Source organism: Corapipo altera, unplaced genomic scaffold (genome assembly GCF_003945725.1).
Source record: "Corapipo altera isolate COAL_440 unplaced genomic scaffold, ASM394572v1 0, whole genome shotgun sequence".
NCBI lineage: Eukaryota > Metazoa > Chordata > Aves > Passeriformes > Pipridae > Corapipo > Corapipo altera.
Window position 1 is genome coordinate 38,326,700 of NW_020884872.1, and position 17,703 is coordinate 38,344,402.

At 38.5% G+C, this 17,703-nt stretch overlaps 1 protein-coding gene across 5 annotated transcripts in view; it reads left to right on the forward strand.

Moving 5' to 3' along the window:
• Positions 1–17,703, forward strand: part of FGF14 (fibroblast growth factor 14) — a 394,964-nt gene that overhangs the window by 261,791 nt on the left and 115,470 nt on the right. Inside the window, exon 1 of one of the 5 annotated variants that reach the window (XM_027644488.1) lies at positions 8,255–9,089. The exons of 3 other annotated variants lie outside the window; for them this stretch is intronic. In XM_027644488.1, the coding sequence (XP_027500289.1) occupies positions 8,897–9,089 (193 nt within the window). In that variant the 5' untranslated portion in view covers positions 8,255–8,896. Of the gene's footprint in view, positions 1–8,254; positions 9,090–17,703 lie in introns of those variants that run through there. One more of the 5 variants, XM_027644471.1, reaches the window with a different exon arrangement.

Consider the following 17,703-nt stretch of genomic DNA (forward strand, 5'->3'; position numbering starts at 1 on the left):
CTAGATTGATTTCTAGCTTTAAAGTTACTTTAAAATAACACGGCTTTTTAAAGAAAGGTACAGTCTGATGTTACACAGATGTTGAAAAATATTCCTTCCATGCAATTTTTACTCAGCTTTTGTCTGGTACAAATACCTCTCATTTCTTACATCAACGCAAGTAATAAAACAAAAATTTACCGGTACGTGTTTCAAGATATTCCTCAGTCAACATATCTGTGAAAAACTAGACAGACAGTGTCCACTGCTGGCAAATCACGTAATTGCACTGCAGATTAGAGATGCTTTTGAAAGGTTTCAATGAATTAAGTCCTAAGTGTCAAATATTTTGTAATTTATGTTTGTAAGCTTGTGTTGTAAAATCAGGTCACTATGTTAGAAGTATTCATGCTTGTCAGATACTTCTGAAAATGTAGATTAACTAAAAAGAAGCTAGGCATACTTGTTTGCAGAGATTTATATATATGATTAACTTACTCTGTTCAATAAAAATAGTAGACAATGCACTGATTTTTCTGTTTGTTTGGAAGGGGTACCACAGTATGTGACTTTTTTTTCAGAGAACATTAGTTGTGTCTGAACCCCAAAGGAAGGAATGTGTCTGTATGAATAGATCTCAGAGGAGATCAAGGCCTGCCCTATTGATGAATGTGGCATTAACCTGAATTGTTCTATATCTACATTTTCTTCCTTCAGAGACTTACTTTCTCCATTAGCAGTACTCAGAGAAACACTGTATTACCTCCCCTTCAGAGCAAGAAAAGAACAAAATGTCTTGGAATTAGTTTGAAAAGGATTGCAAAACAAAAGTAATTTGAAAATAAATGGTAGAAGAATTGTAAACAAAGACTGTCAAAAAATTCGTTTGTCAAATTACTTACACTGTCCATTTTAGGTCACATAGCAGAAAATAAGACTACTTTTTCTGAATTATTTGTCAAGAAGTGTCTTTCATGCTTTCTTTCAAGAAACAAAATAATATTGTGGATGTGTTTGTATGTGTAAGCACATATATGTGTGCATGCAAATGCATGGGCAGACATGCTCCAGTTCTTCCTGGCTCTGGTAAAAATCACTTTTTATATTTAAGGGATTATTGGTTTTAATTTGAGGTGAATCATTCTTCTGCTTCCCAAAATAGTTGCTTATGTATGTCTCTGCACATACTCTCTTGTCTGGTCAGCATTTTATTGTATTGGGTATAATGTGCTTTTTCTTCTGGGTCTCTGAGATGGTCAATATCTGACACCTCCTTTGTTCTTAAGGTTCAGAAATATTGCACATTTTTTTTCTCATATTGTCATGTGTTCTCATATCTGTTCTAAGGAAAGCAAGAAACACACTTGTAAAGATGTTCTAGGAGTAGGAAATCCTTACTGGAGAGTATTTTCAAACAGGTATAACAGCTTACATGCTCTGCCAGCTGAACTGACTTCAGAGGAAATTCACTGTAGAGACCTAATTCCTCAGCAACAGGGTTCCTTTTGTTTCCGTAGAACAAAATTAAGCAGACTAACCTTACAGGGACTTTCAGTTACTTGAGAGAATAATAGCAAAATGTGTTGCATGTTTCAGAAGTCAGGCAAAACAGGCAAGTCCTGCTGTGGCTAGATAAGTAAACACAACAGATGTTGGCTTAAGCTGTGCATATTAATGAAGAAGCTCTCCACGCTGTTTTTAGACCTCTAAATCTTAAACTGCTCTCTGCAGCTGTGTGGACTAGAGATGGGGGGGTGGTGTTTGTGTTTGCTTTTCTTTAATGAAAGTCCTTGTTCTGGTTTGTGTCACCAGAGCCTTGTCTGAAGCAAATCTGCTGTTAGCTTCAGTGGGAACAAAATTAATGGCAATGTGTTGCTGTTGTAGTTGTTAAGAACCTCTCTTTAAGGGGACTATTTCATTTTTAGAGGTAAAATAATATATATGTCACTGCAGAAACCACTGCGGAGGTCAATAAAGCTAAGATGATCCCAGGGAGGCAAGAAGCTGGAATATTTTATTGGACTTACAATTTGGTATTTAAGGGGTTCGGGGTCTACATATTCAACAGGAGGTTTGCATATTCATTCTATTAAAATTGGGGGGTTTCACAAGGATGACATAAGGGAAAAACTCAGGTTAACAAATCTTGGGGTCTTACAATTACATCATAGGAAAAACCCTCCTTTATCTTGGGGGATGATTTCATGGGGTATTCAGGACTGTAAAATACACAGGATACAGGGGACACAAAGGGAGACATAAAACACAATAAGTCTCCTGCATGGGTTGATGAGATCAAGATGGGACACTCTTGGCTTGGGCAGGGCATATCACATGGATGGCATCTTGTTTGCTTCTTATATCAAGGGGTTTTTTCCCCAACTTTGGTAACCCATGGCTTTCTGCAGAGACCACTCAAATCTCTCTCTGCAGATATCATATTTTGGAACCCAACAAACCACAATGTATCAATTTTAAATTACTTTTATGGATTTTTCCCTGAAAGTGATCTTGACTATTTTTTTTTCCCCACTGTTTTTTAACTGTTGTTTAAAAGAGACTTGTTGGAATTAAATTTTGGGCCTGGGTGAGCTATCCTGGAGACTCTTATATGATCTGTCTGCTCTTCAGATTCTCCTGTCAACTCTGCTGATTTGTTTTGTTCTCAAAAGAAGTGGTATCAGAAGTAGAGGACAAATAGAGTGAAAACCAGGAAGAGTCATGAAAGATGTCACAGGAGCTGTGCTAAAAGTTAGCAGCTGTAATCATACATACAATCTTGCTGAAAGATCAATTGTAAAAAACAGTTTAAGAGTCTCCATCTCCTTTTTTTTTTCTCTGTTGAAGAATGAAGAGTTAGCCAATGGAATAAAAAACAACGTTCTGAAGTAATTAAAGTAGGTATTTTACTTGACACAGCACTACTAGTGAGACTCATTACTACAGAATAATAGGTGCAATTTAGCATTGGGAAGGGAATGGGAAAAGCAAAGTCAAAAAAAGAAAGCAAAACTAAGCATTCTGAGAACTATGTAATGTCTAAAGAGTAAGCCAATATATAGAGTGGAGGTACTCAGTCCTTTGAGTTACACATGTATCCCAGGTAACATGTGAGAGAATGAATGCAGAACAAATATTGCACTAGCTAAGGCATCAGCTCTGAGCTGCTGTAGGCAGCACCTGAGCTGTCATGCATATTAGTGGTCATGTTTTGATAGTTCTCTGTATAACCAGTCATCTAATGTAGGACTTCCTTGCATAGTGCTTTAATTTATTTTTGTATGTGCACTAATTATGTTTTAACCGTTCTTCTTATGACTTGGATTCATAAGGTCAAGTGGGTCCACAGCCTGTGAAGAAGGTGGCTAAATTATGTGCAGTCCTCTGAACAACATATTGAAATCTTACTTTCGTCTTGTTTAAAGGGATTCACCTGACCTATTTAAACAAGTGACTCCACAGGAACTCCCATGTATTCAGTAGATTTTAATAGGTATGAGTTTGGCTCCTTGAGTGCATTCTGAATGTTGAGACTGAAAGCTGAGTGCTTTTGATACAGAGCAGTGTGAAAGCATAGAAATCCAAATTCTCCAAATTTTGTGAAGTATATTATCATGTTTAATAAACTTTGTTCTTAATGCTCTCCAAATTCTAATGAATGAGAATCAAGTGTTCAGGGCATCAAAGATTTTAAATTTCAGTGCTTCCAAGTGCCTTGTCTTTTGAGAAGTTAACAATAACTTTTAAGGAGAAATATCTCCAGATTAATACACAAGAATATGTAAAACAGACCCAATTTAAAGCTCATTGCACAAGCATACTAGTCTTATTATAAGCATGGAATGCACATAAACTGTCTGAAAAGGGATTTCTTGCATATGTTTTAATATTTTCACACAGGTATGATCATGACAAATACGACCTTTTATGTTGACATGTTTTTCTAACTTAAGTTTTTTTCAATTAAACATTTACCAACCTACAGAGTAGATTATATGTTTCATCTTCTTCAAGTCATTGTTATTTCTCTTGCTCCATCTTTGTCCCCCAAGAAAACTAAAACAAGAACTGAAAGTTACTATTGCTTACCAACACCCACCCTCCTGCGTAAGTACACATTGTGTGCCTTGGGAAAATATCAGTTTGCAATTATATGAATAATCCTACTTGTAGACCTGTATCACATTTTCTTATGATATCATAGCGTAGGAGTGCAGGTGTTTTAGTATGTACATTGAATTTAGGTACTTGGATTATGGTCCAACAAAACTACCAGCAACCTTCAAGAAATTTTTTTTATCAGAACCAACTAATGTTCAGAATCCCAATTTTAGTTAGAAACAGCACCCTGGTAATCAGTCTACTGTCTTTTCAAAAGCACCACAAGGTTGATTAAATGAATCCATCACAACTTAGAAACAAGTGTTTTTTCTACTCCTGAGAGGTCACTCCTGATATTAAATTTTCCCAGTGGTCTAGATGTACCTCTATGCATACCTTGCAATTGTATGCCTAAATTGGCACCTTTACTCCCAGGACATCCTTTCAAGTTTGAATGGAAATATAAGGAGTAAGGTACTAATCTTTTTTGCAACTATAGCACACAACATCTTCCAAAGAAAAAAAAAACAAACAGCATTTTCAGAGACATGAAACAATCTTCAACTCTTTAGGGTCTAGAAGAATATCTAGATTCACAATACTTTACTAATTATTTCTAGAATACAGGATAAGTTGACTCTACCTCATCATATTCTAATGTATTTAACTGGAAAAATGAGCTGTGTGGGCCTACTGTTGGCAAGGAATTGCTATAAAAACTTCACTAGAACTCATGAAACTATAACATTTAGTAGCAATGTAATAATCTGACATTTTACACTCCTATAAAATATATATGTGTAAAAACTTTGGGGTTTATTTTTTTTTATTTTGGCTTGGATTTGATAGGAAGAATGGTTTCAGGATATCTTGGAGGAGAAAATTTGGACGGAGTGTGCATAGGTGGGAAAATACCTGTAGAAAGATATTTTTGTTTATATTGAAATGGTTAATAAAAGAAAGAACTCTGTAGAGTTTTCATGACTGCATTGAGCAGAAGTTACTCTGCAGCTTTTACCTTTATCTGCCTTAATGCAAAACATACAAGTGGGGGAGGAGAAAAAAAGAAAGAAGAAATAGAACAGCCCATGATGCATAAGGATGATGTTTTAAGTTCTGTAAATTTTGAAGCCAATGGGTCTAGGTTGCAAAAGACTATAAAGATTAAATTCCATTTTTCCTATAAGGAAATCCCTATAAAAGCATGTTATGTATCACTAGTACGTGTATATACACAAATATTAATGTTGTAAATTTTAATATTGAATATTAATGCCTGAAAATACCATGTTGTAATTTATATGTTAAATTAGTTTAAATGGTATATGGTTTTTTCCCAGTAATACAGCAAAGAATAAATTTAAGGAATAATAATGTTTCTTATTATGTAGGTATTATATACCCTAGTATATAATACTGCAAGTATTTTATACAGACTTTATATATGTTGAATTTTTTACTCTAAAATTCATTCAAGCAAGCAATTTTATAGACTCTAAAATGTTTCTGTTTCAGAAAACTCCTGAAATCCATAATAAATTACAAGTTAGAAATGAACAGATGGGAGAATAGAAAGTATTGAACATCTCTGCTCACCCTCTTTGGCTTTTATTTATTTGGTTTCATAGGCAGAGTATTGTTAATCAGAAATAAGACCATGTTTTAATTTAAAAAATGTCATAAGTAAGATATTTGTCCTAAATACATAATCTTATACAGTTATTAGTCTTTAACGTAGCCAATATGTTCATACTTCTACAATCCATCTGTTAGTAAAACCTTCACTTTGACTAGAACTGCACACATTTTATCACAGGTTAAGACACCAGATGGCTCTCTTGAGTTTTCTTTGCAAAACCTCAAGCTGTAAACAACTGCTCTGCATTTCTGAGATGTGAGCACGAAGCTATTGTTTTTGATCTCTGGAGTAAGAAACACGTTTTCTCTTTGCCATAGGCATACCACCCGTTTTCACCTTCTTTGTTTCTTTTCTTTGCCGTCACCTCAAGCATCATGTCGTTGAGAAATGGCAATGTGTTTTGGCAAAGGCCCAATATTTGAAGGAAACTACGGAAAAGGAACAATAGTAGTAGACAGTATATAGCATAACATCGTTGGACAATATAAAGAGGTCTCTCCAGCAAAAGGGAACGTGGAACCTACATCTTTTTGGAGAGAGATTCTCATGCTAATGTTAGTTCTGCATGTACATATTCTACTCCTAAATTCCTGTGAAAATGAAAGGTAGTGGGTGATTGGCCTTTATTTCACTCTACTCCCTCTCATTCATTCTTTTGTTTGGAGCCAGCAGCCAAGTCGAGCTGACTTAGGCTGTGTCTTGTCAGCCCCGCGGCGGTGGCACGGGATGTTCTATGCCACTCGCTGCATCTCTCTGCTACGCTGTCCGTGGTGCTGAAGGCAGAAACAGACCGGGGAGGGAATCGGGCCGGGGATGGGACCAGGGCCGGGGCTGGGGGAGGCCCACTGGGGCGGCACTTGGAGGACCGCTTCCCTCTTGAGAGTTCTTAAGTAAGGCAGCACCGTGTCTTGTCCACTTCTGAGAAGGAAGGAAAAGGAAAGCAGCATACAAAAATACTACAGTGAATTTTATATTTAAAAATATAACCACCTCTCTGTCTAATTGCATTAGTTAAGGCAATTGTAACCGTTGTAAGGAAATTGCTGCTCTGTAAAAATTGCCAGATAGAAAATCCAATGAGACTTAGCTGAATCTCTTTAGAGACACTTTTAAATAGAATTAAAATGTATTATCGTGATCCGATTGTGCATGTTCTGTTCCTAGCTGGTCTAGTATTAATACAAAATCCCTGTATACTGGAGTTCCCACCATACACTTTTGCCCTCTGTATAAAAATAGCACTTTGTAGATTAAAGGATTTAGGGAAAAAATGGTCAATATCAGAGATGCTGAAGCCTTTGCTGAAACAAGAACATACTCTTATATACTAGGCACTGTATTGCAAATAAATTAATTATTCTGGATTGATATTTATACCTCCAAGCCTGTTAAACAAAACAAACCAACAACAAAACCCCCACCACAAACCTCTCTAATAAGAAATTAGAATGTTCTGTAAACAGTATAAAAATAGATATTTATTACACAATAATTCCCTGTGCAAGCATCTGTCCTTCTTTATAGGATAACTGCATTTTTTTTTTGCTGTGTAGCTGCTTACTTCCTTTTTCTACTTTCTTCTGGCTAGTTACAACTTCAGGAAGTTTAACAATTAGGCTTGCAGAAAGTAAATCCGAAAAACTTTAAGCCCTTATTTGAAAAGGGAGAAGAGCAAAGTGAAAAATATGAAAGGAAACAAGTGACATGTCATATTTTACATGGTAGTTACTATTTGCAGTGTCTTGTAATCTCCTCGGGGCAGATACTCCTTAGGCTTCTGTGTCTAGTGAACTTGGTTGGTGCTTCCTCAAGTGCTCCAAACCAGCCTATAATTTTACACGGTGCTGGTCATCAGCACGTGCCGCGGCTGTTTGTGGGTGCCCTATGTTATTCCTTCGGTATTCGGGCTGACGGTGCCCTCCAGCTCGAGGATGTGCTTCTTCCTTATGGCTCTAAAACCTTCCCTTGCGGCAGAAACTCCTCTCGTGCCAGACTACACCCCCAGCCCCGTCCGTTCCCGGATTGTGGGGCGCTCCTGCCCCGCTGCGGGCGGGCTGTCCGGCAGAGGGGCTGTCGCGGGGCGGGGTGCCTGCCCTTGGCGGAACGTGGTGCCAACTCACCCGCCGGCCCTGCCCCCATGGCTTTCCCGGCCTGGGGACGGTGACAGGTGCCGGTGTCACCGCTGGGGGCGGCAGGGGCGGCCGGCAGGGAGCCGGTGCCGGGGAGCTGGCGAGAGGGTGCGTGCGAGGGTGCCTCGGGCGGGCGGAGGAGAACGCGGAGGGCCATCCGCCACTCCGGCAGCACCCAGCGCCCTCCGCCCCCCCGGGGAGGGAGCCCCTTACGAAGGCATCCGGACGGGGGGCAGAGGCAGCTGGAGGTGGATGTACCGGGAACCGCCCCCCCGGTTCCCACCTGAAAACCGCATCAGCAACACCCCGTCCGTCCGACTCTCTTTCCCTTCTTCTGTCTTTCCCTCATTCCTTCTCCACCCCCCGCACCTTCACCGCCCCTCGCCTTGGGGAGGACAAAAAAAGCTCCAGCGGTGCGTGCCTGTGTGTGTGTGTGTGTGTGTGTGTGTGTGTGTGTGTGTGCGTGTATGTGCGTGTGCGTGTGTAGGGGAGGCTGGAGCGGGGTGGGACCGAGGAGCCGTGATTACAGCTCTCCCCGGAGAAGAAGATTGCTCTCTCCAGATGCTGATTTCTGAAGCACTTGGCAATCATCAGGCGGGAGCCGGGAAGAAGCGGCGGTAGCCGCCCCGGCCGCGGCGATGGCAGCGGCGGCCGAGAGGGAGGCGGCGGCGCGGGACTGAGGGGCAGCGCTGCCGGTCGGACACGATCCGACCCGACCCGATCCGACCCGACCGGGCGCGGCTCTGCCCCGAGTCCCGCTCGCTCCTCTCTGCGCCTCCAGCCCGCCCACCCGCAGACACCCTCCCTAGCAGGTAGTAGGTGCCCCTGTGCCGGGACACGGCGGGGGTGACGGCGGGGCACCCATGCGGTGACCCTCGGCGGCAGCAGCTCCCGCCGGCCGCAGGGTGGAGGTGCCCCTCCGCAGCCGCGCCTCGGGCCGGAGGAGGCTGCCGCTCGCCCGCGTCCCCCGGGGATGGGTCCCCGCCGGGGCTGAGAGCCCCGCCGCCTCCCGCCTCTCTGCCCGGCGTGGGCGATCCGGCTAGCAGCCATGGCAGCGGCCATCGCCAGCGGCTTGATCCGCCAGAAGCGGCAGGCGAGGGAGCAGCACTGGGACCGGCCCTCGGCCAGCAGGAGGCGGAACAGCCCCAGCAAGAACCGCGGGCTCTGCAACGGCAACCTGGTGGACATCTTCTCCAAGGTCCGCATCTTCGGGCTCAAGAAGCGGCGGTTGCGGCGCCAAGGTGCGTCCTCGTGGCCGGGCCCGCCCGCGGGCTCCCGGGGTGGGGGGACGGGAGGGGGCAACCTGTGGCGAGAAACTTCCCGGGTCGGGCGCCGCCCCCGGTCCCGCCAGCCGGCGGCTCCGGGCTCCCCGAGGAGCCGCGGCTGGCGAGCCCAGCCGGCCCTGGAGCGCCGGTGTTGGTCACGACAGGTGTGCTAAGGGCAGGAATCCCCTCGGGGGAGGCGGCCGGCGCGGCGAGAGCCCTGCCCGCCCCTCCGCGTGTCCTCGTCTCTCCCGTGTTTCTCTTTGAAGGACAAAGAGCGCACAGCGTGGAAAGCTCTTTGGGTCTCCGGTGTCTGAGGGCCGTCGTTCACCAGCCCTTCCTTGAGCCACCCGCTTGGCTTTGGTGGGTGCAGCCTGGCCGTAGTACAGGGGTCTCGCTCCGCGCTGTCCGGTAACTTCCCAGTCAGCACACTGAGAGGTGTGGGAGAACTTCTCAGCACCACAATGGGTGCCCAGGTAACAGGTCCACCTGCCTGTTGCCCGTCCCCAACCAGGGCCTCACCATGCAGACCAACAGGTTCTGCAGGCAGTTCTTCAGGGTAGATGATCAGTAGTCAACAGAGAAAACTGAAACTGGTTCCATGATGATTGCATTCTATCCAGTATGTTGTGTTAGAACACCAGAAATAAAAAGAGTCAAATGATATTGCAATGACTTATTTGTTTTTTACAGTTCTGTGGTATTCAACAGCATTCAGAAATGATGATGACTTACTTTGTACTTGTCCTCAGGAAACAAGTAGTTTTAGAACAAAAGGATTATATTGTAAAGAGTGAAAATGTTAAGTATTACCTGAAATGTGGCTAATACTGTCTATCCATGATAAAGTACAAACCACCCTCTGTTACATTAGAGAATGCCACCATGTGTTGTGGTTCAGTATGTATGCTACAGCTCCTCTTTAGGTTGGGTCAGAAGATAATTTTAAGCATAATCAGGGAACTGTCCTGATTGATGCTTCCTACCTCTTTTCCATGCCTCATACATGAAAAAGCATAAATCAACAAAATCCATGCAATTTTATTTTTATGTGGCTTTGTTACAGTGAAATTATTTATTGTAACTTGCATTAAATGCAAGTTAAGTCTTGCCATTTTAAGGTAGTACAATGATATAGGAAAGATGAGGAGGAACATGTCAGTGGCAAAATCTATAGTGGCTTTTTTTAAGCAGTATGTGTGTGTACTTAAGCAGACTAGAGTATTTTCTTTATGATGGTGGATTTTATAAGTGATACTTATTCATGAAAATGAATTTATGAGGATTTGCTAATTGAACAATTGTGCTTGATTACCTGTGTAGTCTTATTTGGGGGAAAACTCTGTATTTGACTGTATTACCATTTGAGGAGATGACTGTCTCACAGCACCAAGATTCCAAACATTTTCCTAGGTAAGAAGGGACTTTATAGAGACTTTTGAATTCATTCTTTTTCATTTAGTCACTTTTCATAAGGTACATTGTGACATTCTTGAACAAGAGAACTGGATTAGAATATAACTCTGCTGTTAACCTACACCACGGATACAGAAGATTTCAGTAAGAATAATCAGAACAAGGGCTACTCACCAGTAAAGTCTGCAGTATCAGACCCCCGAGTTTATTTTCTCTAAGAACTCTTCATTTTGAGACATGACGATATTTATCCATTGATTTAAGTTAAGGTCTCAATTACTGCTCATCCATAGGAATTCCTGATGAAAAAATACTACCATACTTTTTACTGTGTATGTTCTTGATGCACAAAGTGATACATGGAGTACCTGTGGATTCAAAGTTGCATGCTGTTTAAGAAGGAAAATGAAGAAATAATCAAACTGAAGTCATTACTTAAACATTTTTTGCATAATAACTTACAATGAAAAATCATTTGGGAAAAAAAACCAAATATGCCACATTTTATAGGGCTGATTGCTTTAAAATACATTATAAGAGTTACAAAATTACTGTTTATCAGTGTCTTTTTTATAAACATTTAGCAGAGCATCTTTTAGATAACATTTAATAACATTCATCTGATAAATGAACATTTATCAGAGTGTCTTTTCAGTTTTCCTAAACTGAGCTAAATGGCATGTGAAGTCTTCACTGAAATCATACTGTCAAACCCATTAAAATAAATCTTTGCCAAGCAAAATAGGATGAATTTCAAAACATCTGTTGTCAGAAAGGTGCTATGGGATCTTGACGAATAAACCTTCTGTAAATGATATAGAGTGTCACAAGAGCATTGTGAAAAATGAGTTAATCGAGATGTTACAAACCATCTGTAGCATTCTCATACAATTCAATGGAAGTGTAGAAGTATATGTAAAATGTTCGTTATGTATAGCAGTAAAAGCTAGACTCTGTTTTTCATGAAATAAAGAAGTGTTTTGCTTTGTGCTTACGTATGAAAAGTAACTGTTTCCCCATCTTTGAAACAGACAGTGAAAACCAGTGATGCTGCTTTTTCAATCAAAAATACACATTTACTCTTGTACACATATATGTATGTGAATCATGTAAATAGATATGCACAATATATGCACACATACCAACATGTTAGCACACTTTAAAAAGCATTCTTTATTTTTAAACTCTTCTTTAAAAATACCTGTTAGTACTGTTCTGGTTCAGTGGGATTTATCTGAGAACAAATGAAGTTATTATGAATACATAAAATGCTACAATCATGTGTCTGCCCTGTAGAAATTTATTTCTGTCATTGTGACAAATTTTCTGTTCACGGTCCTTTGTTTAGGGGCATACTAAAATATCAACAGAAGTGTGCTTTGAGAGACTAACATTTTGGAAGAGTATCATTAAAGATACATCCAGGAACTCACTAAGGGGAAAGAGTAATATTTGTATTTACTTATATATTTTCTCTAATGACAGATGCCATGGTAGTTTTAAACAGCATCCATAAAATGTTGATTAATGAATTAAACTAGCAAAGTGCTTTCTGTGAGAGACTTGCCTGATAATCTACTGAGTGGAAGAAACCATTTTCATTTACTGGATAGCTTTGATTCATATCGTTTAGTGTTATGATGTTTTAAATTTATCTCATTTTTATTTTATTCTACCTTCATCTGATGAAGAAATCACTGTCATTAATTTCTGGATAGCCATGAAGCCAAGATCTTGCCTGACCTGATGCCAGACATCAATCAACTATGAATCATCCTCCCCTGGATTAGAGGTTGTTTAGTTATAACGGTTTAATTTACATTAATATAATCACAAATAGAAGAATTGACAGTCAAGATTTTGTCTTCATGTGAAATAACCTTACCTAACCTGGGGAAATGCCACTTCTTCACCTCAGACACCTATAGAGAGAAGAGATTAAAATGTATTCTTGCCTCTAGAGCAAATTCAAACTTCTTAGCCTGTATTTTCTTCTACATATCTAGCTGCTTTCCTAATCTGAAAAAATCTTCATTTGCTTAATTAGGTCCCTTGAGAATATTCTGCTGGAAAATACTCAACATTTAAATGTATTAATGTCTGATATTTACTGCTTCTGTGTGCTAATACCACATTAAGCCTTCTAAATTTATATATGGAGTGTCTCAATTCTGGAATGACTTGGTCTCTGATTTTGTACATTAATATTTATGAGAAAGAGAGATCTAGGGAACATGTTCAGAAAATGCATTGGTTAGATCTTACTGCATCTACAAAAGTAATTCAATTCTCCAAAGAAAGCATTTTTGGAAAATTCCTCAGTAGATCAGCTAATGTTTTTCAGCAGATGTGGGAGTGGCCCATAATCTCAGATATAAGATAATTCCCAATATACATAGTGCCCTAAGTAGTTTCTAGTTTTCCTACTTATGGAATGAAGTGTAACTGAAATGGAGATCTGTGCACATGAGTGAACATGACTTATTTCCCAAAGCTTAAGAAACCACATCAAATTCCCACTAGTTAGCTCCCGTGTTGGATGATTTGGCTTGCTCAAAGTTTTAGCAGACCAAAACCTGTAGCTGTGCTTTCCTATGTGACTGTCCTCAGAATTAATCCTTTTTGACTGTTCTCTAAAACCCACTGCTCTTGTTTTGTCTAGGTGCAAGACTGTCTGTTTCTCAGGGTGTTGAACTGATATTGCTTGTTTTTTGCTTCTTTTCTGCAAATGAAGTTGATTAACCCAGAATCCTTTTGGAACTATAAACACACTCTTAACAGCCTATATAAGAAATTATTAATTTTTTCCCTCACTGCTGTTAACCTATTCAAAGGATGTCATGATCATCACAAACTGGAACCGTGAATGTAAAATATTCTAAGCATATTTAAAAAATATCTTTGAAAACATGATTTGCTAGACTCAGTGTCAAGCTTTGTTTCCCATACATTCAGTATTTCACACAAATCTTGTGCTTTCTAAGGGAAGCTTTTAAAAGAAATGTAGTAATAACTGGAATGTAATTCTTATTCTAAACTGGTCTTGGTAGCTCTAAAAGTGACGAGTGAGTTGGTTTTGAGAGCAAATGGGGAAAAATAGTAACGTAATTTTAGGTACTATTTATATTTAAAAATATCCTAAATAGGGGTGATAGAATAGTTGACATTTAATAAACAGATAGTTCTGTACCAGTGTTATTTCAGAATATGTCCTGTTTTAATGTAAAGTGAGTAGAAATACTTAACTATTGTGTATTTTAAAATATTCTGTTAAAAGTAGAAATCAGATAACATCTGAGAGCAGTAAATATTTCAACTTATGTTTTCTAAATATTCTAAGTTTGATGTTAGTTACAAGCTAAGATTTGTTTTAAATTTCTCAAAGACTTCACAGCTATTTTCGTGAATTTCTTACTTGTTTTGACTAAAGTGCTGTGTTGTTTGTTTGGTTTTTTTTTTGTCAATACTTTCTTCCTGATAAGCATTGTTTTACATTTATTTACCTCAGGTAGTTTGTATATCTGAAGGATATGTGAAATTGGAAGAACCCAAATTTCACTTTTCCTATACACAAACATTGCTTTTTGATATCTTCACTCATTAATTGGAGATGTAGCACTTCATTAGAAAATGTACAGTTCAATCTTGAGCGATCTTCTGGATCTCTAAAGTTCAGGCAAGTTCTGTCCACATATAGCCTTTTTTTTTGTAAGGTATATCCATTATTGTATTATTAAATGGGTTGTAGAACTAAGTTATCTGATTAATAGAGATATTAAGGGATATTGCAGTACAGATAATTTCTGATTCATGGTGATGTAGTGACAGGTGAGGTGAGGGTTCTTTACTGTATTTAAAGACAGAACTCTGTCTTTTAACAGTATATAATTTATTAGTGAATGTAATTTTTTTGATGTTTCAGGCTGTAATTTGAAATAAATGAAAATCAGAGCTTAAAACTTGTTTTGAATGATTTTGAATGGTTTTCAAGTCAGTAGTTTATAAACAGAAATAATTAATTTTAATATAGAGCTAACACTCAAAACGTTTATTACAGAAAAATTTTCTGTTGAAGCTTTTTGATTTAGACTCTAACCATAAATTTGAAGATAGTCAGCTGGGGGTCCCCATTTTTTGTAATGAGTAAACAGAGGTCTCTCTAATTTGGTAATATGTAGGCTCCATTCTACCTTTGGCAAATATTAGAGTTAGCAATAGACAGGAAGATGTACTCCAGTGGCATGTACTCTTACTGTACCATCAGCTTTTTCTGCAACCCTTGGATATGAATGCATTTTTGTTTTCAAGAGTTATTATTACTGACTCAGATCTCATGCTCTGCCATACACTGAGTGGTGTGAAAATAGAGAGAATATATAATACTACATTCCATGGTAGAAGAGGTTTAGGAAATTAATAAAGCTCTAAATTTCTCTTATTATGATTAAAAATTAGCAACCTGCTTCCATTCCATTGTAGATGATAACATTTCTATACATTAGAGGTTTCGTTTTTTCATTTCAATATAGAAATATAATAACCTGCTGAGATCAAGGGTAGATATTGTAATTTATTTTCCTATGGGACTGAAAATGAGGGAACTTATGCTTTCCTGGTACCAAGGATGGAACTAGCTGTTTTTATGCCAGAATTTAGGAATATATGTTTGCATCAAGTTAGGGATTGGTAGAAGTAGAGTCCAGGACTCTCAAGTTCTGATTCTACATTATAAACTCTAGATGATTTCATCAATAGGTGACATTACTTAAATTTATACTTTTGTAAATAAAACAAAAGAAGATGGAGAAATTTTGTATTTCAAAAGAAAGCCAGTATAAGATTGGAAAAAGTAAATGGTAAAAGTTCTACATAAAAATTAAATAGATGGACTGTGTTGAAGAAAATACAGAAACCTTGTTCCCTCAAGGTTTTCAGGATCTTGGGTTGTTATGGTTGCCATTTTGTAAAATAGTGAATAGAAGCTGATAAATATGATATTGGTTTTTCAGTAAGATTTTCATAAATGAACCTAGAGAAAGATGACTGAAATAGGAATATGAAGAATATCTTTTTTCTAAGATATAAAGTGTTATCCCTAGGATGTAACTAAATTAAACAATGTAATTATATCTGTGGTCTTGATTCTATTCCCTTGCCCAGGTGTAGAACTTTTGAAAGGCATTGGAGTTACTGTGCTATAAAACTGCTGTACACTGAATCACGATTGGACAGCTGATTGGTAGTATTTTACATAAATAAATGATGGAACTCAGTATTCGTTTAAAATATTAAGTCAAACATTTTGTTCCATGTAAGAATAATTCAGCTTTATGAAACATAAGCACCCAGTCTGTTCTCTCTGTAGAAGTCAATTTTAAAATCTGTAAAAACAAAAATTCCTTCATAATTAACTATCATTTCCATTGCAAATCCTGCCCTTTCTGCTTTTTTTTGCAAACTCCAAGATGTATCCAAGACACAAAGTGTAGCTGTTGGTGCTCCTCCTTTAGTACTGTGAAGCCTGGCTCCAGGAAGCATCTAGTTTTGGTTGCTAGGTTATTTCCAGTGGTTTTTTTTAAAAAAACAGAAAGGAAGAAAGAAAAGGAAGACACAAAAGGAAGGGAGGAAAGGAAGGGAATGAAAACAAAAAAGGAAGGGAGAAAAGGGAGGGGAGGGAAGGAGGTAAGGACAGAGATTTTTTAAATTAGTCTGCATTTTTTAATAGCTCATTGTACAGGTAAGCATGAGTGAAGTTTCATGTCCTAATGAAAAAGGACTTTTCAAGCCTCAAGGCATTTTTGTTACTGAATTTCAAAGTCACTCAGCACACAGCAGATATGTCAGGCTTAAGAAAAGGTCAGCAGGTTTCTTTGCAGTGAAGTTTCTTATGGAACTATAAGCCTAGAGGTAGGAGCTTGTAGCAGGGTGTCCCTTAATGCAATAATGCATTATAGGTATTTCTAGTTTTAAAACTAGAGCAATGGGAGGGTGGCGGGTGGAAGATTGTGTTTAGTAAATTTACTGTGTTTTTATTGCAGTATTTTCTGTAGTGTGAAGGAGGGATATCTTTGAAAGGCAACTGTTTACTTCAGACTTCTGTGATCATAAGTAATAAATTTATGGTTTATATATACCTACTTACGTAAAAACAATACATGCTAACACATACTAATGCTTGTGTTAGTGCTCTTCTTTTAAAAGTATGTTCTATAATGAAATAGTGAAGTTTATTTCAGTATGATTCTTATATTATCTTTTCAAACCTGCAACAGAGTTTTTCATACAGAAGCAGACTTAATTTTTGTAATTAGAACAATGTGTTTAAAGTTTATTGTTAATTCATAAAGAATAGTCTGTTTGCTAGACTATAAAGAAAATAGGTATTTACATTTGATTTTGGTTTAATCCTTAATTATTTCTTCTTTGTTTTGTTTTTAGGAACAATCTTATAACAAATTGGTATGTTCATAAATGTGGTGAAGTAAGAATTTTTTCCAATAACTCTCTCTTGCAACCTAAACTCTGTAGTTCTTGGATTATAGTTTTAACTGTTCCAAAATCTTTCAGCTTTTACTGAGAGTTCAGTTGTTCACACACTTACTGCCTTATGCATTGTGAATATTCCAGCTTAAGAAGATGCTCCTCTCATTTTCATCTATCTAGTTCATGTATAACAGACTTGAATTCCTCTACCTTAATTAGTGGTTTGTATCTCTTCGTATGAAATTCTAATGAGTTGAAAAAATTTGCCACTGTAATCTGTATACCATCAACTATTGAATAAATGAACTCTTAAACTTCATTGCTCTATTTTCTCTTTTCACTTGTCTTGCTGCGCAATCAGAACAGTTCTATCTTTGTAATCAGAACAAAGACACATGAAATGTGTAATATTTTGTTCCAAACAGTATTTTAAAATGCTTTATTTAATCCAACAAAACCAAGATTCCATCAACTACTGAATCTCTTTCTATGAAACTAGAAAGAAGCTTACATGGTAGGAAGGTCTTTGCTATAGCCTTTCGGAATTTAAGCCTTCCCTTGTGTCCACTACAAGTCCTGTCTCATCAGAGGTCTGGTTAGACTTGTACCTGAAGATTGCCCATGCTTGCCCTCAAGCAAGTAGAGGTATGATAACAGGATGAAGACCTAAGTATGGTTGTCTACCCCATAGTGT